Source organism: Acanthaster planci, linkage group LG06, assembly GCF_054643075.1.
Source record: "Acanthaster planci isolate LZ-2023a linkage group LG06, COTS_SCS, whole genome shotgun sequence".
In the NCBI taxonomy this organism is placed as follows: domain Eukaryota; kingdom Metazoa; phylum Echinodermata; class Asteroidea; order Valvatida; family Acanthasteridae; genus Acanthaster; species Acanthaster planci.
In genome coordinates, this window is record NC_141782.1 from 12137966 (window position 1) to 12160729 (window position 22764).

The following is a 22764-nucleotide window of genomic DNA, read 5'->3' on the forward strand; positions in this document are numbered from 1 at the left end:
GGATATCGTGCAGGGACAGACAGAAATATTACATAGGCTACAGACCTAACATCAGGCCGTTAACGAGTAAAGTTACGTCTAGAGTAACTAAGTTATCGATGTAACAAAAATAGTATTATTTCATATACACGTCACTTTACCGATGTCAGTCTTTGAAAATGAAAGGATAGTATTTTTTCTTTCAAGAGGAGTTCGGTGCAACTGCAAAATCGAATACATCTTCTAGTTCTACTGCTAAAATGAGAGTCAGCACGATGGATCGATCGAACACGTACATGGACATGTGAAACGATCAAGGGTCAAAAGTTAAAAATACCACTGCGCAATCGTGGCCAAAAAACGGACGACGGGCGATGCACGACGGGCGATGCACGACGCACGACGGCAGATATGGAATTCCATGCCTAGCACCACTTCATCAGATTTGTGCCTGCTTGTTTTATGTTTAAGTCTAACACAGTGCAGTTATATCGGGCCCGTTTAAACACTACACAACCTTTTCCTACCATACATTCATCCTCCTTTATAATTATTAAGTATTAGTCTATAAAATATACATTGTCTGGAGGGCCCTCTGGAAATCCTGTGTTGTTGTGTGCTTTTCTTTGTGCTTTAAATTTGCCTTAATTTTTGTTTACTTCTTTTCTTTTCTTTTTTTTTTGTCAGTCGCTGCCCATTTGGCCGGCGCCCCACCGCTATAGACCAATAGGTTACCGCTCGTGCATGAATTTCCTATACCGAGGGGTGAATTTGCCTACTCTTGTGGATTTAGTAAGATGCCGTCTCGGCTAATACCCCGCCATTGTTTTGAATAGGAGCTGTCGGTCTATGGGTTTACATGTCTGTGAGTGCAACCTCCGATGATGATCTAAAAATAGCGTCCTCGTTGATAAAAGTATTTGCTGAGAATTGAAAACTACCACCTTCTTTTCACATCCATTGAAAACGGCAGGATCTTGTTTCTATTGTTGCAGCTCAAAGTGACCGGCAAGTTGAAATGAGCTGAACATTGACCAGATCCCAGTTAGGCTACTTCCTTTACCGACTGGAATTAACCTCTTAACACCCCTCCCTGAAATTACCTTGGACTCTGACGAGCAAAGAAGAGACAGGTACGCGAATTAAGTCCATATCAACTGAAATGAACGGTCTCTTTTGCAATGTCGGAATCGCCCCTCATGATTATGCGCCCGCGGCCGACATGGCGAACCAATTTTTGTAGGCCTAAAATGGCGTCATCTTGCACTGCCACGTCCATCGTTTTGAGCAACACTAAAAGACGAACATGACATCTTGGTCTGCCGGTGCAAACCGTTCTACTTTGATCAGAAACTTTCCAAACGAAGGATGACTTTACGTACCCGCAGACAAAATGCCGCCCAGGGAATACATAAAAAGAGAAGGCATACAATTTTATACACATGTATGATATGAAGGAGTTACTCTGGGACGGGAAATTATGTCTTCTGTAGATTATTATATCCATGTTTAAATATTTCCTTTCTGTCTCCTTTTTCAAAAATACCTAAGCCAATCTAGTCCTGGATGCTATCATTATGCACCCCGCCCCCATCTCAAACTCGCCGGAGCATTGAAAGCTGTGCGCCATCGAATCCTTTTGTTAGGTCGTTAAGACCCGTCCTCTTTGTTGAAAGTGGTAACTACGGATTAGCAATGGTTGCCGTCATATGAGTGTGTACTGTAATTGTGACAAACGGGCTTACATAATGACTCAGCTCTTCCGGGAATAAACCACATAAAGCGGCTGTGACGGACTGGTCGTATCTCTTTTCCACGTCACAACATGGTTTCTAAAAATACCTACCGTGGTGAAATCTTTACATAGAAAGAATGACGAGAGATTGTTTCTTCCGCTCCGGAGATATCTACATGACGTGAGGGGTAAAAGGAGTATACGAAAACTTGATGCAAAATGTTTGGCTATGTGGTGTTGATGGCTTCAACGGGGATTCTATGCATTGTGACGGCATGTAAGTGCAACAATTATGGCGGATCGTGTACTTGGGGACCCCAGTTTTTGTCTTTAATCTTGCAAAACTAGTAATCCCCTCAAAACAACAAAAGCAACACGACCCTTTTCATTGCGCTGACCCTACTTCTTTTAGAAATTTCAAACTGTAAATTGTGAGAAAATGTGACTTTCTTAGGCCCACTGCTGATAAACGAGCCAATTTGAATCCACCGTGTGTCATGTGTTAAAACGCTTTACAGTCATTCGCCCCATTTCCACGTCGCCCCTAACCACTTCGCCCCATCTCCAATTAGCCCAATCCCACAACACCCTATCTCCACTTCGCCCCATCCCCACCTCGCCCCATTTCCACTTTGCCGTACGTGCTCGAGTGTGTTACAAAGCCTCTTCTAAAAAATGGTCGAGAGAGGAGTTCCACAAACGACATGGAGTTATACGTGTGTATAGAAACTCTATGATGAATTAATACATATGGTTGAACTAGCATAGGGTTTATTTCTCATTCTCTTCAAGTTTATTTCAAAGCGATACACAATCCTGTACAAATCGTTTTGGACAGCTGTGTCTCTTGGCCCGGCACGTATGTTCATGGCTTCATATGAGTGATTGCATATATAGCTCATGTTCACCCAGCACAGCCGATTTATCACTGTAGTTAATACGTGTACATGGGATTGACTGGGGGCGCATGACGGGGTAGCCATAATCCGGTCCTGTCTCCTGCGATACGACTTCTAGTTTTGATCGAAAGAGGCAACGGTGAAGAGCCGTAGCCAGTGTTCGATACTTGTGCATGCCGTAGTCTCACATGGAGACGCCGCACCGCTTGCTGCCAACATAAACCGTTGAAAAAAGTTGTAGGGGTTTTCCTCAGATATGAATGTGCAGTGGACGTTTGTAATGACATACATGATTAAGCCAAAAGTGCAATTTTTCTAAACGAGATATTGAGCCATCTCAAGCAACAACGTCATTAGAAGTGAGTATTGTTCCTTGACATATCATGAACTGATTTTAATCGACACCATTAAACCCTACTAAATTCCACACTATTTGAATATCAACTGGACTTTCGGTTAGGCAATGAATTGCTGTGACAGAATAAAATCCCAGCGAATCGGATTTTTAAGTTCCTGAATCAGGCTTTAAAAAAATTTGCAAGCTAATGACAATCAGGATGGCCTTTAGTTCAACGCTGGCTTCATATTTATGTGTTTTGCATTCTTGTTAAAACCCCGACTGCAAGAATATCATGATTTGTTTGCATGAAGAGAGGAAATAAACGAATATTCACTACTCGAAAAAGGCTACTGCGTATTTGATTACATAAAATCGCTGACTCACAAAATAATCCGTCAAACGTCTAGTTTCCATCACAAAAGCTCACTGGCGTTCCAGTGTACGACCCTGAACAATAAGGAAAACCAAGTTGAGGGAGGAAACACACGCGCTGCTGGTGATCGGATAAACCTCGGCGCGCCGTGGCAGGAAATTTTGTGGAAACATGCTCACTTCAAGCACGAGCAAAACAACCTAAAGTAAACTCATAAACACAGAAAATACACCCATAGACAGGATAAGAAGCTCTGTATATTTACTTGAAGAAATCTTGTAACTTCAATTTTTTTTCGATGCGTGAGGCCATGTACATGTAGACCTACGGTCGCCGCGGCATGAATAGAAAGATTGCCATGCTACACTCCATCACGCATTCTCTTGCATGGGTGGGGCACGGCAGGAACCAGCGCTTTGCTCACTTGTTTAAACCACATCGACAGCGAAACACGAAGGGAAGTAAATTAGCGGAAGCTGCTTTTCAAATGTTGCAAATGTAACTGGGAAAACGTGTAAACACAAGTGTTATGAGCCCCGAGCTGGACCAAGAAAGGGCGCAATTTTCCTAGTAATAGAGACGGCTTTGGTGGTAACTACGCATCGCTAGTTCACGACCGAATATGAAACGCAAACGTTGCAGTCACATCGCTACCAACAAAATGAACACTCCCAACCATTGCGACTCTTTTCAACCGATGAGGGGGTGCTTCTGCTAAGGGCGGATAGTGAGAAAAATGTCATTCTGGGGTATTTGTGAAGACAGAAAAGACAACAGGTTTTATTTATTTGTCTTTCTTAAATTTGTTGTTTCTTACTTGCCAATAAAAATGTTCTCGCCGAAAAATTTGGGTGGGTGGGGAAATCGGAAGCATTGTTTTGGCCTTTGCAAGTTGGATTCTCCGACCGTTATTTGGGTACTCAAACGTCAATGTTTTTTGCATCTAGGCCAATGCCTCTGTTACTAAAGAACAGAATGAACGATAATCAGTGGGGCGAAGTGGAAATGGGGCAAAGTGGTTAGGGGCGAAGTAGCATGGTCGAAGTGGAAATGGGGCGAATGACCGACACCCATTAAAACACTCATAGTTTCCCCAGATAATTTCCCTCAAAATTCAAAACCCTGCCATCGACCCTACACTTATTGAGCATTATGTCACAGTCATCTACCAGGGTGAATTCAAAAGTAATGTAGGCCCTAGCTCTTACTTTGTACCAACAAATCCATGGTAAAATTAAATTGAAGTGGCAAACACGTAACACAGAAAGCAGCTCATAAGTTATTGTTAGAACTAGAGGACAAAAGTTGGCTAAAATTTGCAACATGTACATAGGCCTATAAGATGTGAGAACAATGATTTTCGAATGACTTACGCACGAAAATAAAGCTGAAACCATTCCAGTCAACAAAAAACATTGTGATACAGTAAAAAAAGACTAACATTAATATGATAGCGACTTGATGATACTTATGACAATGGCCAGCCGGGAATCACAAACATACTCGTTACCTTCTGAATACCTTTACTGAACATTTTACTGCCTTTGTCAGAACCCTGATTAGGGACCGCATACACAATTACACGTACATGTACAAGAGGCTGTCATTGCCACATGTAGATGTATTGTGTTTGGCCGAGCACAAGGAATTTAGGCACAGCCTGAATGTTCATATCTTCGTTGGTCCGTATATTCAATGATAGCAGACTCCGGATACCCGGTTCGTCTGGTCGGGGGAGCTACCAGCTCTGAGGGTCGCGTGGAGGTACTCGTCGACGGCACCTGGGGAACCGTATGCGACGATGGCTGGGGCTTATCTGAGGCGATGGTCGTCTGTCGTCAGCTGAATTTCAGCGGGGCAATGTCGGCGCCCGGATCAGCTGACTTTGGTCAAGGTACCGGAGCCATCGTCATGGATGACGTCGAATGCACAGGGTCGGAGAGCTACCTGAGTTCGTGCTATTTCACGAGGAACCATAATTGTGATCACAGCGAGGACGCAGGGGTAATTTGCAATGGACAGCTAGGTAATCATTCTACCTTCTCGTTCCAATCTTACCCAACCAAACCACCTTTATCATTAGCCCCATTACTCCAACCCATGTAAACAACCTCACCCCCAGCCAAGCCCCTAATAGCTCAGCCAAAGCTGCCCAGTTTGGATTAAATTTCATTTAAATTCAGCACAGCCTATCCGTGCCCAACCCAGCCAGACCTTCCATTCCCCTGTCAATGTTATCCCTGTCCTAAGTAAGTTCGCCGTACCCGGTTCGTCTCGCTAGCGGATTCGCCTGCTCCGACGGTCGCGTGGAAGTACATGTCAATGGCGTCTGGGGAACCATATGCGAAGATAGCTGGGTCTTCTCAGACGCGATGGTCGTGAGTCGTCAGCTGAATGTGAGCGAGGCAATATCGGCGCCAGGATACTAGGATCGGCCCGCTTTGGCCAAAGCAGCGTGTGCATTGTCATGGATGACGTCACCAGTTCCGGCCCATTATGTCCGCATGGCCCATTGTGTCCGCAAACATTTTCTGGCCCATTATGTCCGCCTCATTTTGTCTGCAGGCCCAATATCCGCACCATTGTGTCCGCAGGCCCATTATGCCCGCCCCATTGTGTCCGCCCCATTGTGTCCGCTCCATTGTGTCCGCCCCATTGAGTCCGCAGGCCCATACTGTCCGCCCCATTATGTCCGCCCCATTGAGTCCGCAGGCCCATTATGTCCGCCCCACTGTGTCCGCAGGCCCATTATGTCCGCCCCATTGTGTCTGCAGGCCCATTCTGTCCGCCCCATTGTGTCTGCAGGCCCGTAATGTCCGCCCCATTGTGTCTGCAGGTCCATTATGTCCGCCCCATTGTGTCCGCTCCATTGTGTCCGCCCCATTGTGTCCGCTCCATTGTGTCCGCCCCATTGAGTCCGCAGGCCCATACTGTCCGCCCCATTATGTCCGCCCCATTGAGTCCGCAGGCCCATTATGTCCGCCCCACTGTGTCCGCAGGCCCATTATGTCCGCCCCATTGTGTCTGCAGGCCCATTCTGTCCGCCCCATTGTGTCTGCAGGCCCATTCTGTCCGCCCCATTGTGTCTGCAGGCCCGTAATGTCCGCCCCATTGAGTCCGCAGGCCCATACTGTCCGCCCCATTATGTCCGCCCCATTGAGTCCGCAGGCCCATTATGTCCGCCCCACTGTGTCCGCACGCCCATTTTGTCCGCCCCATTGTGTCTGCAGGCCCATTCTGTCCGCCCCATTGTGTCTGCAGGCCCATAATGTCCGCCCCATTGTGTCTGCAGGTCCATTATGTCCGCCCCATTGTGTCCACAGGCCCATTATGTCCGCCCCACTGTGTCCGCAGGCCCATTATGTCCGCCCCACTGTGTCCGCAGGCCCATTATGTCCGCCCCATTGTGTCCGCGGGCCCATCATGTCCGCCCCATTGTGTCCGCTTTATGTGATTGTTAATTTATAAAGTGTCTGTCACGTATTTTTCGTTGTTGTTTTCAGAAGCTTTTTTTTAATTCCTCGCAGGTATTTAAATGTAGGCTGTTATTCTTCCACAGAAATGATGGAATTAGTTCTTCATTTTGTGTATCCACATGTGTGAAAACTTCCACTGCTCTGTGTTGGGTCATTTTCCTAACGGAAAACTGTGTTGGGTCATTTTCCTAACTTTTGTTTCATTTTCCTAACGGAAAATGAAACAAAAGGTCCCATATTGTGGGCCAAAATGATACGGTGTGGATTACTCTGTGCACAATGTATTCCTTGTAGTGGGTTTCATGGAAATGTGCATACATGTAGATAGTACATTTAAAAAATCTTCACTTTTATGAGTAAGCAGGAGCTTGTTTTTGCATTCAATTGGGGACCCTGAACAATAGAGGACAATAAGGTCCCCGATTCACAGGGTGCCCACTTGACAACTGTGTACAAAACATATGGGTGGTCTTCTAAAAAGGTTGAAGTTCAAACGAAAGAGGAACAATACATGGTCCCCAGTTGCAGGCAAATGCACACTTGTGTGTGTATAGGGAAGGGATGTAATCATGCAAGTTGCCCTTCGCCTTAAGTTTGATGGAGTGGAGTTCGGCCGCCGCCATGAATTTTGTTTTTTGAGGCTTGTTTTCTAAGGTTACGTGAAGTGTTTCCATGGCTGAGAAAATAAGGGAAACCGGTCCATGCAAGCAAGGTTTAAGGATAATCGGTCGATTTTATCCTTTTGCTGGCTGGGGGGTTGGGGGGGTTTCAAGATTATTTTAAAAAGATTGCTACCGTGAATTAGATTTTTTTTAACAAAGAGGGATGAGATTTGTTATCAGCATTCACAGGGCCACTGCACACTCTTTCCTTACTGTTTGATTTTATAACAGCGTCATGGAGAGCGGTCTGTTTGCTGACGAGAAATGGGTTTGCGGGTATACCATGGAATCAATCTCTTTTTGACGGGGTGTGGTTCTTAAAAGAACCGGTGAGTTTAAACTTGACGTTTCGGCCAGTGTGCTCTAGCCGTCCTCAGGAGAGTCCAAAAGAGATTGATTCCATGGTGTACCCGCAAAACCATTTCTCATGTTTCATCCACCATGCAAAGCTTCAAATCTTACAGTTTGCTAATGTATTTGAATACTTTTTGAGACTAGCGCAGCATGGAGAGATTATTAGGTTGATGTAGCTTTTGAAACACTGGTATAGATACCAGCGTTTGTGCGGATCAGAACTTCCTAGAAACTTGTGAGATTTGCTTAATTTTCAGGGTACAATCCTTAACTATGAAGGGGTAAATTACTGTGTCTTCCGTTGCGTGAAAATTATTTTAATAAAAAATAAATAATATGTTCCTTATTACGGAACACGTTATTATTTTAACTGGTGATGGTGAAAATGCAAGTGCAGGCAGATTGTCCCAGAAACAACCAATATTCCCCTAAAACTGTTTGTTAAAATAAAATACACATTTTAAACTCATTTATTCAACGTTTATGTTTTTATCCTAGAAAAAGTACTAAAGTACCTGTTCCCTGCAACTTTTCAGAAACACAATCCGGAACTCTACGCCTAGTTGGAGATGTAAACAATGAAGGTCGAGTTGAGGTGTACCATAACGGTGCGTGGGGAACTATATGCGATGACGACTGGGACATTGACGATGCCAACGTGGTCTGCAATCAGCTTGGGTTCAACGGGGCGTCGTCGGCAGAGTCCAATGCCCGCTTCGGCAACGGGAGCGGCCCCATCCTCCTGGATAACGTGGATTGTGCGGGTGACGAGTCCCGACTGGTCGATTGTGGCCACAACGGCTGGCTGGTGCACAACTGCACCCACCAAGATGATGCTGGTGCAAGATGCAATGAACGAGGTAAACTCAACTCCATGAAACTGGCATCACAGCAGATTTGTGTGAAAGGAGTACGTCGCAGCTAGCAAAGAAATGTGGGCTTCTACTTCAATATCTCCCATACGCACATCTCACGCGCACATGCACTTTATCTAGCGCACGTTTTGGATTCCCCTAACCAAAAACATGTTTGTGACGTCAAAGCAATAACTAGGAACATGTTAAGGGCAGCCTACAAACACGAAGAACCAGAAGCAGTTACGTCATCTGTCAGAGGCAAGCACAAGGAAGCAGACGATGTTGTTGATGACCATCATTTTCAGTCAATATTCGCCATGTTTCTCGTCAGTGGTGCTATCTCTTTTCACGTCTGGTCTAGAAGAAAGTTGCTCTGATTCACTGCATGTAACAACAGATTTTTAAATGTTTGAAGGACGACAAATCTGTTTATTTTTCGCCATTTTGAACCGGCGGCGAAACAACTCTAACCTTTGGTTGTCGTTCGGTCGGAAGATTGACGTCACAGAGGCATAACCGAAGTCGCGAAAACGTTTAAACAATGAGCAAAGCTGAAACATGTTCATATACATGTAGGTCGGGTCAAGAAATCACGTCCCGGTTTTGTTTGAATGAGCCTCATTGAAAACAGTAAACTCAACAGAGTTCAAGGCACAGTGACAGGCATGCAATCATCACTGGGATTTCTCGAACAAAAATTAAATTATAGCTTGTCCTTTATCTTTCCATTACTTTTCAGTCTTTGGTAGGTTAGCCAATTACATATTTAATTATTCACGCAATAAAAACTCACCCTAAAAGTGACAGCTCCCAAGCCTTTGAACGGTTATTTTCAAATTGGTATCCCCTTACTGTCTCAGGCACATAAGGCAATTGATGTCATCAACTCTTCCCTTGGACGGAAGCCCCCCAAACCAGGGAATTCGTCCTGGCAAACATTTACATTATCTTGCCTTTTTTTCGGGCCAAGCATTCTCTTTTCAAAGAAGTTGTGGAATAATTTCATGATGATGAACTCAGCATAAATTATCACTCGAAGTATAGTGTCCTGCGCCCCTTTATCCAGTAAGTGCTTGACTAACATCACCGATATGTCAGAAAGCTGCAGTCTGTAAGGCGATGGGGAGGAGCGACATGAGCGACCAATTCCCAGACGTGGATGAAAAGTCAAGGTTCTTTCTTTTTCTTCTCATCTACCAGGATCGAATACTCAATGGTACATTGCCGGTGTTGCTGGAGCTGTTGTTGTCGTTATGATCGCAGGCCACAAAAAGAAGAAGAAGCCTGACAACCAGAGGGCAGCAGGTGTAACCACTCATGTCTCGACGGCCTCCCTTTCATTAAATTCTGCCCCTCCTCCGATTCAAATCCTTTCACCGGCATCTCCACAGCTAACTCCACCTTCCAATGAACAGGCAGGCGACGTAAGTGGGAAAACTACTAACAGTTAAGATAAAACTTTAATGATAACAACACCACGCATATTCCACCATCAGTCCTTCTTGCATCCGGCGTTTGTCACTGCTTGCAAAAAAAAATGGAATTAAGTTCAATGTAAATGTTTCCCTAATGTCTGTCAAATCCACTCATAAATAACCAACACCTACAAAGGACTGTTAATTCAAAATGAGATTTATCATTATTAACCAACGAAAATGCACCACTGAAATAAACTGACTGAAAGTGATGCACACGAGAAGTCAAACGAAGCACAAAATTACAGTGAAAATTTCCAAATATTTGTAAATGCGACTCAAGAGTGAATACCCGAAGTGATTGTTCCATGGGTGTCAATGCGAAATTCATCTTTTAACATGTATGTACATACATGTCTCATATATGAAAATTTCGAGGCATAAGAAGAAAACATGCAAGAAACTCCAACTTGGACAGCCTCCTCGGTCTGAGTCACAGACCGCGTCTGAATCACTTTGCGACGGACGGAGATTTTGGAAAGAACACTGTCCACTGGTTCTTACCTTGTGTCTTACTTTTGTAGGTTGGCCGTCGGAGTGCATCGGTACCAGCACTCAGTGCTTCTGTTTGGGAGTCAGACGGTGGACGGTCGCCGTCCCACGACTATTCCAACTGGCGTACCACGGCCGATTCAGCGCAAGGAGACGTCTACGAAGTCGAAGACTCGCAGTCACCGTCCTACTCAGCCAATTTACCGCCGCCACCATCTTACGCCGAAAACATGGATCCAACGCGAGGAAATCTTTATATAGTTGCAGACTCACTGTCACAGGCCGACACGGATAACTTACCGCCGCCTCCTTCATACGAGGCCGTCACTGAAGGGAATTACCAGAGCTCTTTTCACTTTTAAGACACTTAAAAAAAATACCTACATGTAACCACTTTTTGTGGAGTAAGTTCATTGACGGATGGGACGATTTTGTTGGAACAAATGCATGTACAATATAGTTATGCATTTCAGAGACAACCTTGCAAACTGTCCCATTAATAGGGATTACGAGATGAGGTGTTGAAGGTGTTGGGAAAGAGGGCGCCCAGAACCCCAAGCCATCAATCCACCTTGTCTGGCTAAACGCACAAGCTGCACGCTTGATCGTTTTTCAAAGGGACTAGTGTGACATGTCATTTTTCACGGGGTCGCATGTATGTTTTTCTTATTCCCTAAATCTATCCTATTCAATGTACAATTTAATCTGTTCAATGGGGTGGTGCCAGAATATTTCGCGTTCCATGCCTCACTATCATTTTTTGGATGTTGCTTAAAACGACTAGACATAATTTCTGACATATTTCTTTATTATTCTGAAGAAAACCTGGCGTGAATTTTATGACCTTTTATTTTGTCGGTTGCCAAAATGAAAAGTTTTAGCGGACTTTTAATTCAAGATGGCCGACACCCCGAAGACCGTCTGTTGCATTAGAATAATCATTCTTTATCCTCCCCGGATGTTTAAAAGCATACATATGTATTTGATTGGTTTTATCTGTTTTAGAACGGCAGTATAGTGTGTGACTCTAAATACTGTAAATATGAATGTACTTGTAAACTGTAAGTTAACGGCTAATTGAAGATAAACTTAGTATCATGAAAATTTTATAGAGATTTTATTGTTAAAATAGCAGAGGGGATGGGGGATCGACAATGGAATTATTAAAATAATCAATTCGCTTTGTTAAATGTTGTTAGAACAACAACATTAAATTAAAACAGATGCATAAGTGACCCTCAAGTTTAATGCAATTCCTTGGAAACAATCAACAAGTGCTTCTAAAAAGAATGTCACAAAGTGTGAAACGTGTAATAATTCTCCTAATTGGATCTATTTCATTCATGCTTGCTTTGCTTTTAAAGGAAGTCTTGCGACAATGCTATTTGATGGCATCTTATCATTTCACGCAGAGAAACTATATCGATGGAATGATCGATGCGATGGTTTGTGCGCACATAATTGACAGAAGAATAGTTATATTAATCCACTGAGAGTTTAGGGATATATATATATTTTGACAATAGTTGACTTGTGTTCTAAAATGGGCAGTCGAGCAAGTAATGTCCTTTTTGTAACCCCTTCTGACATTAAAGGTGCGACCAATGAGGCACAGAGTAACTTTGTTAAAATCGTTTTATTATTGACGACTAAGTCCATGAAGATGTGAAATAACAGCAAAACGTTTAGTCGGATGACCATCAAAATGTAATGCGCGTTACTGTAGTATTGCACCTACACTAACAGTGCTGAAAGACCGTGATGCTGTGACGTATGCAGCTACATCTACAGTCAATTGACGCCGAAAAGGTTGGAAAATCAAAAACTTTACTGATTGGACATTCGTGGGTTTCTGGGGACATTCTCTGTTATTGAAATCTTCACGGTTCAGAAGGTTTCTCGTTGTTTGGAATGAGTTCACTTCATTACTTTCCCGCTTTTTTTGGGGGGGGGGCAGACCTCTATGGCCAGTGAAAGATCAAGCATTTAAAAACAGTCAAGCGGAAAAGGAAAAGGGGTACCCCGGAAGGTTAATCCAAACATACAAGCTTGACATATTTTTCATTGAGAATTTCTGTTTTGAAATGATCAAATGGCCAGTTATGGGTAAACGGAGATGACAGAAGGAAATTGAAAACTGTGTATTGATAAAACAAAGACTGCGGTTTCATGCACTCTATAAAAACCAACGCCCATTTGTCTTTGCGTGTTGTGTTCAGAGACTGTGACTGTACCCGCCATAGACGTGTTTTGGTGGCTTCGTCTTTGGTTCTATTTGCCCCCGAGGGTGCACAAAACAAAAATGGCGCCAGAGTAGGAATTGCGTAATTTTAAAGTTCTGTCTGAATGCATGGGTAACTGAGACGGCGAAATGAGGTAAGTGGGACATTGACAAAATGATGTAATTAAACCAGTCAGACAATTCAATGCATGTACACGTCACAAAACAGGCCTTTGCACGAGTTGTACCGCGTTCACATTCCTTGCACATATCCCTTCCCTACAAAATAAAAAAAATGAGGGCATGGAAATATAGGCCAGGATCAAATCCCTTGGTTTTCGGGGCTTCCATCCGGTAGCATGAGTTAAACTTATGGATGGAAAATTTTCCTTAGTGCCTGAGAAAGTAGAGGGAAGCTGAAAAAAGCGGGGAGTAGCCTTGAAAGTATCACTTTACTAGGGGTAAGTTTGTTTTGCTTGAAAAATTAAAAATGTACTCACCAAAAATTGAAAAAGAAATGGAAAGACTAAGGTTAAGACAATATTTTAAATTCTGTTTGAGAAAAAACAGAAATGTCGGCTTGGATATTAATTACTGAGCCAGGAACTTTGTTGATATTACATTGTTTTCGGTTGGGTTCGAATTAGTTTACTGCTTCTACAAAGTCCCTCAGATCAGCTGTACCATCGAAAACAGTCCAGTGCGATATTCACAAACCTTAACCCCCAGATACATGAAACCATCAAAGACGGCTTCGGGGGAGTTGCATGAGACTCTGGTACCATTCGCACGAAAGCCCAATCGTGCCAATGAAGTATAAATTTTCAGCCTGACACTAATTCATTTTAACGAATTAATAAATCGTTATTACGAATTAGTAATTCCTTATTACGAATTAGTTATTCGTTATTATGAATCAGTAATTCGTTATTACGAATTAGAAATTCGTTAAAACGAATTAGCGTCAAGCTGAAAATTTATACTTTATTGGCACGATTGGGCTTTCGTACATTCGACCATACTGCCCTCTGAAAAATTAATTGGGAGACTTTTGAAAGAGCGCCCTCACCAGCCTCTGAAAGCCAGACTGACCCCGAAGTACATACTTAAGTACACGTGAAAGCTCAACGCTAAGAAGCATCAACGGACGGGACTATGTATGGAAGTACCATGAATTGACGTCCATCATCAGCCCAAAATGTGTACAGACACCTTGCAAGCCAATCGCGACCTCCTGGATCCGCATTTTGATGGTTATAAGCTGTCACTGGATCCACTGCCAACGTATTCCATTGATGTAGTATGTGGTAGGTATGGAGGAAGGACATGTTAAAACCACAAAGACCTACAGAAGCGGAGTGACTTGGACCCTAAAAATCACCTTACTTGAACATGTGGACGTGGTCGGGCGAAAGGGTCCAGTTACTCGGACTACTCGTACCCGAACATGCCAAAGTGAAATCCTCAGATTTTGCCCCCAAATACTCCTGGGGATGAGTTCTAGACCTATATCTATGTCTATAGTGTAGGTATACAGACAACATTAACCCTCCCAGAAAATGTTACAACAGCCATCAGAAAGTGATAATTAATAGGGCCTAGTCCCAAAAAGTTAAATTGAGTTAAGAAAATTCCCAAGCATTTACTTAGAAAACACTTCGTTTTTTTCAGACAAGTCTCATACTAGTAGGTTTTTTGTCCGTTTATGGAACTCTTACCCGGTCTGGTAACTGTAATGCACCCAGTTTCTTTAGGATTCCATGGGAATCCAAGACTCAGTAGTGCATGTTGGTGGTAAGGTTGGAAAGAGTTCCATATATGGACAACCAGTGTTCTAGCTACGTCGGTCAGTGCCGGTTGGGGAGGTCCACCACAGCGTTCTACCGTCTGGCACTAAGCTTGATGAAGCAGCCCTCTGACTGGCACAAAAATCCATAAAAAGCCCAGAAAAAATTAGTCCCTATGAAAATTTCATATTTTTACCTGGAAGAAGTTTAAATATTGAACTCTTAATCCATTTGGAAAGAAAAACTTGCCAGAAAAGCAATCTAGAGCCCCTTAAACGGGCCTCATGACCCTTGGCTGTGACCCATGAGACTCCAGTCACTTCCGTTCGCCATTACTAAATTGTCCTGCACTAAAATCCATGTATGGCTGGCTATAACATTGCAGACAACACTTGATGTTACTGTGCACAAACCCATCAGACTTTTCTGAAACAAACCTAAGTGTTTTTTAAGTAATTGCTTGAGAAATTTCTTAACTAAATTTCACTATTTAGGACGTGTTATCACTTTCTGAAGGCTGCTATAATATAAAAGGGAAAGTGAGTGTTTTCTGTATAAGGAATCCTTACCGTAAAGTTTAGTCACATACGGGATGAAAAGAGAACATTCAATTGAAATTGGAAATGCCCATCAGACGAGATGATAGTCACTGTTTCCTTTATATAACAATTCAAACTGATTTCAATGGAAAATTTGCCATTATTTGGAATTCCTTTTGGTTAGGTGTGTGGAAAAGTGCACTTCTTTAAACACTCAAAATTGTCCATGTTTTCCTGGACAACTGAGGGCGCTATTGCTGTGATGTCATCCATGCATTGGTTTTTCTTTTCAAAGTGTGAACTCAGAGTTTCAAAACAATTCTGTCAGTGCATGTTAGTGTCATTTTGTCGTTGACTTGTCATATCAAATTATTTTCTAGGCATTGATGAAGTGAAGCTTCGTAACGATCAGTACACCCTGCAGCATGTCAAGGCATTTGGCATTCACAACCATTTGGTTCATGACCAGTGGAACCCCAACTGTGTGTACTACATTGATCAGGAGTGGAAAGTGATTCAACACAGGGTTGTTCTGGTAAAGCTTGAAGTGATTCAAAGAAAAAAGAAACCGAGGCAGGATTTCAAACATCTTAACCACTTGCTGCCGGGAACCTTCTTTTGAGCACACTGGGTTTATACGCAGAGCCAGGCTGCCCGAAATGGGACAGAAGAGCTGGTCCGTATAACAAAAGACAGTACTTGGAACAAAAGACCTGCTGTTGGGAATTGCCATCATTTTTCGGCTTGCGTTTTTTGAAGGTAATCCGTCACTGTTTTTAAGCAGTATACCACTGTTTTGGGTATACATGTAGCGCGCCCGCGGATGAGCACCGCGGACAAAAATGCTCTAGGGCAGGGCCCCGTTGATGAGCAACACTGCACCCCTGCACGCTAATCCAGCCGTATTTGAAAAGGCACCACTCACATTCACTTGGAACAAAGGAAATTTCGCAACCCCTCACAAATTCTGGGCTCTCTTTACAGGGCGGCAGGCCTGGCTGAAATACTCGGCAGTCAATGTAGGTTGCCTGTCAGCTTAGAGTAGCCACCAAGCAGTCATTCGTGTGGGTGTAAATGCCCATTAAATGAAATGAAATGAAATGAAAGCACCTGCCAGCAAGTGGTTAATAATAATAGTACGAAGCATTTGTACATGTACGTTGCTCTACAAAGATCACAGAACGTCACATTTAACAGCTAAACCTGTCGAGTACAAGTTAAGCCACTCAGCATGATGTTGGTGCAATGTGCCGTGAACCCATCCATCCCGTCGCTAGGTTTGCCTAATCACACGCAGACAGATCATTGCATTGCACGCAGTAGACAAATGGGAAGCTCTTCACACAAACATAAAATGTTGGATGATGCTGATGAATTTGAAATGCAAGAAACATTTTTTCTTCTCTTCGATTAGAGAATTTCTGAAATCAGAAGGTAAATGGCTAAGCTCTTATAATAGAAAGAAGTTATAAATTCCTTGCCACACATGGGATAATTTAGTTTAAGCTTGAACTGAGATGGAATGTGAAAACCTCCCGTTTTATTACTTAACTTGGGTGAAGTAAAACGGCAACTTGTTACACAAAGTTAAATGATTTATTCAGGCATTGTATCAAACAACTAATGAATGTTTCACATTCTTGCAATGGAAAGAAGAATTTCAGTTGGTGACAATCTGAATGATCTTTTACCCTCAGCTTCACCTCTAGGAATAGAGCCCTGCTGGTGAGATTGTTTCTACCATTGTACTTATAGACATTTATTACTTGTATCTTAGTTTGATATTCTGTTGGGCAGTTGATAGTGCAAGTCTTAAAAATCCGATTAAGATTGCCACATCTTGTGATACTCTGTTCTTTCCCACAACACTGATATACACAGGAGTCCCAGCTTCAACCTGGCAGGGTGGTGTTTGAGATCAGCCACGAATGCGAGCAGCGTAGCAGGCCGAGGCACAACGCCACACTGCACTTCCCATCTGCTGAACTCTGTCTCCTAGCAGATGGGGCCGGAACGCTTTACCTACTCGCCACAGCTGACAGAGACTGTGCTGAGCTGTCAACCTGGCAGGTTAGTGCATCTAAAGTGCGTCAAAATCTTACAATGTTGGATTGAGAACCATTTGTGTGAAACGAAACCTGACATACGTTGCAGTGAGAACCCTACTGATTGCAACAAAACCTGACACAGTTGCAATCAGATCCCTGCTGAATACAACCTATCTGTAATAATGTCTCTGCTGCATGCAGCAAAATGTAACAGCACATTTGGTTTCACAAAACACGAGTTGTGTGTACATACACAGTGTGTCGTGCCACATTATGTTGACCCTTAGATCCAAGAATGTAAAACAGCTTGTAACAGGTGTTGCATTTAGTATGGTTTGGATCAGTGGTATCACCCAGTGTTGGACTGTCTTCTTGGGACTGCATTGCACTGCTGCTACTTACTATGCGTCCTCATTGGACGCTTAACTTTGCCCCTCTGCTCTGAATGTCCCATGTGGCAGAAAATGTTTCTACTGCTTCAAGATGCTTCTTTGCAGAGTTGGTCAAGGTTATGCTGAATAGCCTTTGCTCTTAAATGTTCTGTTTAAGTGAATGGCTATGTTGAAGCGTATTACAGCTCAAGCTGAATTCAAGGGTTAATGCTGCAAGTAACTTGCTCACAGCCCTTTGTTGTCATTGATTTGCCACAGGTTTTGTACAGTGGAGAGGTCTGCGGTCCGGCAACACCCTTCGTGTTACTCCACTCAGTAGCACAGGCGGACTCAGCATCAGTTCATTGTTTACTGCTACGAATCGAGGAGGAGCAGGACCGTACAACAGGAGATGAATGTGAAGCAAGCACAGCCAGGACGTCAGGCAATTTTGCTGCCTTACTAGATTGGCTGACAATGTCAAAACCACAAGGTAGGCTACCTTATCACTGGTGATTGCAACAAAATGCGTCACAGTTTGGTAGCATTTGAGCAGTGATCCCAAGTGGCTGAATGCACTGTGTGACTTGTTGAGGCCAAGGTTAGCGTTGATGCAGTGCTGTGCAAGGTACTACAATGGCCACCGGTGCTTTTTGATGCATTCTCTCACATTCATTTCAGCTGTGTTGCAATCTGTTGCACTGAGTATGGTTCTCATGTCAGTTGTGTTCCATTTTGTTGCATATAGCAGGGCTGTATGCAACAAAATCTGATATTTTCGATATATCGATATTACCAAATAACTAACATTGGCGATATCGATATCAAACCCATATCGATAATATCGACAGTGCTTAGACTCAAGGCAAAAAAATGGTGTCTTGATGTGGAAAATTGACTCGTGACATCACTGATTGTCATTGTCTCAAGGCGGAACGTAAGTTCTAATTTGACATTCTCCTTCCCCTTTGGTCAAGCACTGCTTTTGTTCCAATTTCACCGTGTAAAATATCCTTTGCCTTGAGAAACAGTTGCATTTAAAAATGTGGCATTATAGCAGAAGTCTTGATTTGTGTTTATGGGCAGGTGCGTCATCACATCAAGTCAGTCGCAGACGGAAGTTAAAGAGTAAACTGGCCCCCTTTTACGCTGCGGTGGAAGCAACCGGCCAAGCGCTGTTCCTTGCTGGGGAAGCAGAGTTTAAGATAACAGAAGATTCAGCCAAAAGTGCTACAGAAGACCAGAAACAAGACATAAAGGAGAAAGATGCTGACATTTCTACCAATAGTAAGGGTCCGTTTTCACCATCACAAAATGTGGCTGGATCCAACCATGTCCTTTACACATGCACACATGCTCCCTTCCCACACTGGTTCACGACACCAACTTTTTCGTATGGAGTTAGAAATATTGATCAACCAAATCTCTGTCTTTTTTCACTAGCAACACACCCTCAGTACACGTGGACTCAAACCGATGACGATGTGACTCTCGTCTTTATTCTTCCTCCGTCCACACCCAAGTCTGCTGTTAATCTGACGCTGACTCCCGACACCATGCAGCTCAGTGTCAAGAATGGTGACGAGCTGCTCAGTGGCGCCCTCTACAGAGCCGTTGACGTACAGCTGTGCACGTGGACACTGGAAAATCGAAAGTAAGCAGAAAAAGACATTCCAGGATATTGGATGTTGTATTTTCTGTGAAACATTCCTGAGATGATGATTGGTTTGGTGAAAACAGAAGGTAGCATGGCTGGCATTTCCACAGTGACCGGCATGACAAAAATATGGTACACTTCATTTGTCCAATTTTGATGCATCAGGCTCTGTGAGAATGATGATCACATGACATTTGCTGTAACGTGTCACTTGGCAGACGTTAACACACACATAATTTTGTCTGCGAGCTGTCATATATTAATAACCCTTGCTCTACGAGAGCAATTTACTGCAAGTCAGTAGTACCTGCCAGTGCCCTGCAGCTGGCGTGCGTTACCAGTGGAGTGATTTTACTGCACAGCCCAATAGAAGTACACTTCAGTGTACTCAAGAGGATTGTGGTATGCAGCTTTGCTAATCAGTGTAATGCATTCAGTAGCTGGACCAAGTTGACCTCCAGTTTTCTTTGCAGTTCCTTGAAGTGTACACAGTTTCTCCATTGAAGTGGTGTGGCCGTTAGTGGAGGGCCATGTAATAAACATAGCCACTTTTTTTAACAGGAATATTGGAGTGCATTGACCACGTGGAATTTTGCATGGCAGCCAGCTCAGTACACATCAGAATCCAAGAAGCATTAACCCTAGCGGCCCTGAATATTACAAAGTACTACTTTGTAGTAAAATGTAGTGTACGGTGCTGTTGCTTGTAAGAGGACATGACCTTATTCTTCTCTGAAGTCATAAAATACAATTGATAAGACAATGTACCTTACAGTGCTGTGGCACTATGAATGCATGGCTTTATTGTTCTCTGTACAAGCAACGATGGAGGGTGCCCTAGCCAGAAGCGCTAAGTCCTTCAGGCTCAGACTTCTGCTTAGTATTTTGTAGCACTAAATACTGTAAAGCCAATTTTATGCGGAACTGTTGGGATTAAAGCAAAAAATGCTGTTGTACCTGCTTGATCAATAAAATCCAAAAAAATTTGCCCATTGTTTTACATTGTTGCATGGAGTTTGGCTTGGGTTAAAGTACAATAAACCTCTTTAGGGGCAAAACCAATGTGACAAAACCCAAAACTGAATTTTATAGAACTGAAAAGAAATCCTATAAACCAGTTTTAACTTCCTGTTTCAGTGCTGTTTTCAACTTTTACCATCACAGAAATATGTAATAGTGGGATGATTTTAACGTCTGGTTTTTTTAAGGCTGGAAGTAACTCTGGCAAAGGCAGATGAGGGTCCCGTGTGGACTGAGGTTGTCGTCGGCAATCACCGTGGGGAGTACGTGATTGATGAAGATCAGGCTCGAATCATCCATGATAGGCTTGCACATCTTACATCTGACCAACTGGTGAGAGTATAAATGGAGGTTCAAGGCCGAACTTCAGGGACATACGCTCTGGGAAATAGCAAAAATTTCAATCCATACATTGGGATTTTTTTTAACCATGGAAAAAAAATGCAAAGTTGGAAAGAGAACACATTGAAGAGTAAGTATTATTCGTGTTGAAAGTAATGCCATGGAATAACTCAGCATAAAAATGTACATGTATTAAATCCATTGACATGTTTCAAAGTCAAAGCTGGCTACCTACATGTATTTGAAATGCCATCGTTATTTTTTACTGATTTTTCACTTCACATCAAAATACAAAAACCAATTTTTTCCTTCCTCTTGGAATCTTGAAATTCAGCCCGGAACAAATTTTGTTAAAGACAGAGATGACTTTAGGTTAAAAATTTTAATGTGCACATGTTTTTGATTTGTAACCAGAACCCTGACCCTGTACCAGGCGGCAGCCAGCCTGGAATCGGCCCTCATGACTTAGAAGAATGCGATGCCCTACCAGATGGGTACTCGACTCTGGTTAGACTGGATGGCGAGTCACATACTGTCACCAACAGGGTATGATACCATTAAGCTTGTACGTGATGCATGCCTCACACTATGCGTGGGGCATTTTAAACCGCAGTGAAAATTGTCATTGTCAAGAAACAAAGTGCAAACTATATTTCTTTTCATCTTAAGCTGAGAATAATGAATTATTTGAATAAGCCTTTTGTGAGTAAAATTTGAATATAATCTGGTACACTGAGTTCATCTGACTGCACATAAACATAACAATTTGAATTCACCAGACTTAAGGCACTGTTGCTATACCTCGTGATTCAGGGCAAGCTTTTGCATAGCGACCACCATCTCTGGAATGGCCTGGTTCCTTGGTGCTTTTCATATCCATTGCGAACAGTGTATTGATGCAAGGCGTCTCTTATGTAACTAAGCAAAAGCTTGCCCTGAATATAGCAACGGTTTCTTTAGTGTGGAGAATTCAAATTATGTTCACGTGAATTTAAAGAACTCAGTATCCCAGATATTTTTCAAATTTAACTCGCAAAAGGCTTATTTTTTTAATGGCCTGCCAGCAAGATAGAAGTGCCACACTTTTTCTGCCTGGCCCTCCATTTGTGTGTGAGTGTACATTGGTGCGTGACTTAATGCAAGAAATAAGTGTTCCTCAAGGATATGACATCAACTTCAAACTTAATTTTGGGTTGATCTTGGCATTCTTTGGAAGACTATTGATTTTGAACCTAATAGGTCAGTGTTTAAGATTATCAAAGTTAAAACTATGAAAATAGGACTTGACCCATCAACTTCAAGTTTGGCATATGGGTTGGACTTGGCGTCCTCCAGATGTGTATCGATTTTGAATCCCCTGGGCAGAGGTCCAAGTCATTATAGTCAAAACAATAGAAATGGGGCCCTTTTTGATTTGTGAATTGAATTTTGTGTTTCACGATTACAAATTAAAGTCATTGGTTAAGGGACAGGTTCAATGTGGCAGTTGTACAGAGTGGATGTGTAGCACATGAAGACAAGTGTGGCCAGGGATAAAATCTCTACATTGATTTCTGAATTATTTAATCATACACATAACGGTCTGATGCAGAAGCAGAATATTTCACAGGATAAAGTCAGTCAGACCTGGTCCATGTGTCACTTTTTCCCATAGGCAAGCCTGAGCAGTCACCAGTTCCTATTCAATGCCCAGCTGCATCCTGACAAACTGCCGTGCATCTGCCTGCGTCATGATGTGGATGGGTTGCTATGGCAACCAGGCACGGGAGCCGATGGGCAGCGCAGCGCACCCTGGTGCCACGCAGCCACCTTCAATGCCCTGGGCTACGTTCAGGCCTCCAAGCGGGACCGCAAGTACTCCTGCTGCCCGCCCGGCTGCTCCTACGCCATGGTGTGCGACTGCATCCGGCACCTGTATGTCTACCGGCAGCCCGCCCCCATCCTGTCTCCCCTCAGGAACAGGAAGAGCGGGCGAGTGGTCAGCCAGATTGCCAAGCAGCAACTTGTCAGTCTAGAATCAACCGATGACATCTTGGGCATGGCTGCCGCAGATGACAGACTCTTTGTGTTGACTAACAACAAATTGTATGTAATCAGAGTAGACCAGCAGTGAAATGAACGCACATAATTCTTACAG

At 43.2% G+C, this 22764-nt stretch overlaps 2 protein-coding genes across 3 annotated transcripts; both read left to right on the forward strand.

The window, feature by feature from the left end:
- Positions 1-1726: 1726 nt before the first annotated feature.
- On the forward strand, positions 1727-12262 carry LOC110974832 (scavenger receptor cysteine-rich domain-containing protein DMBT1-like). Of its 2 annotated transcripts, none has more exons than XM_022226731.2 (5): positions 1727-1991; positions 5029-5352; positions 8355-8678; positions 9876-10099; positions 10675-12262. In XM_022226731.2, exons 1-5 carry the CDS (start codon positions 1934-1936, stop codon positions 11002-11004), a joined length of 1260 nt encoding a protein of 419 aa, XP_022082423.2. In that variant the 5' UTR covers positions 1727-1933; the 3' UTR covers positions 11005-12262. The 2 variants fall into 2 exon arrangements, with proteins under 2 accessions (XP_022082423.2, XP_022082424.2); XM_022226732.2 differs by having other exon boundaries at positions 5032-5352.
- Positions 12263-13950: 1688 nt separating this feature from the next.
- Positions 13951-22740, forward strand: nudcd1 (NudC domain containing 1). Its single transcript, XM_022226653.2, has 9 exons — positions 13951-14170; positions 15570-15724; positions 17071-17259; positions 17888-18101; positions 18695-18895; positions 19052-19262; positions 20474-20618; positions 21042-21173; positions 22282-22740. Exons 1-9 carry the CDS (start codon positions 14062-14064, stop codon positions 22738-22740), a joined length of 1815 nt encoding a protein of 604 aa, XP_022082345.2. The 5' UTR covers positions 13951-14061.
- Positions 22741-22764: the final 24 nt, after the last annotated feature.

Bases quoted from the DNA above. Each gene is read 5' to 3' on its own strand.
- LOC110974832 (XM_022226731.2), top strand. From the start codon at position 1,934: ATGTTTGGCTATGTGGTGTTGATGGCTTCAACGGGGATTCTATGCATT. The intron at 1,992-5,028 runs GTAAGTGCAACA...ATTCAATGATAG, and splicing joins TCTATGCATTGTGACGGCAT to CAGACTCCGGATACCCGGTT. The intron at 10,100-10,674 runs GTAAGTGGGAAA...TTACTTTTGTAG, and splicing joins CCAATGAACAGGCAGGCGAC to GTTGGCCGTCGGAGTGCATC.
- nudcd1 (XM_022226653.2), top strand. From the start codon at position 14,062: ATGTGTACAGACACCTTGCAAGCCAATCGCGACCTCCTGGATCCGCAT. The intron at 14,171-15,569 runs GTAGGTATGGAG...ATTATTTTCTAG, and splicing joins TTCCATTGATGTAGTATGTG to GCATTGATGAAGTGAAGCTT. The intron at 18,896-19,051 runs GTAAGGGTCCGT...TTTTTTCACTAG, and splicing joins TGCTGACATTTCTACCAATA to CAACACACCCTCAGTACACG.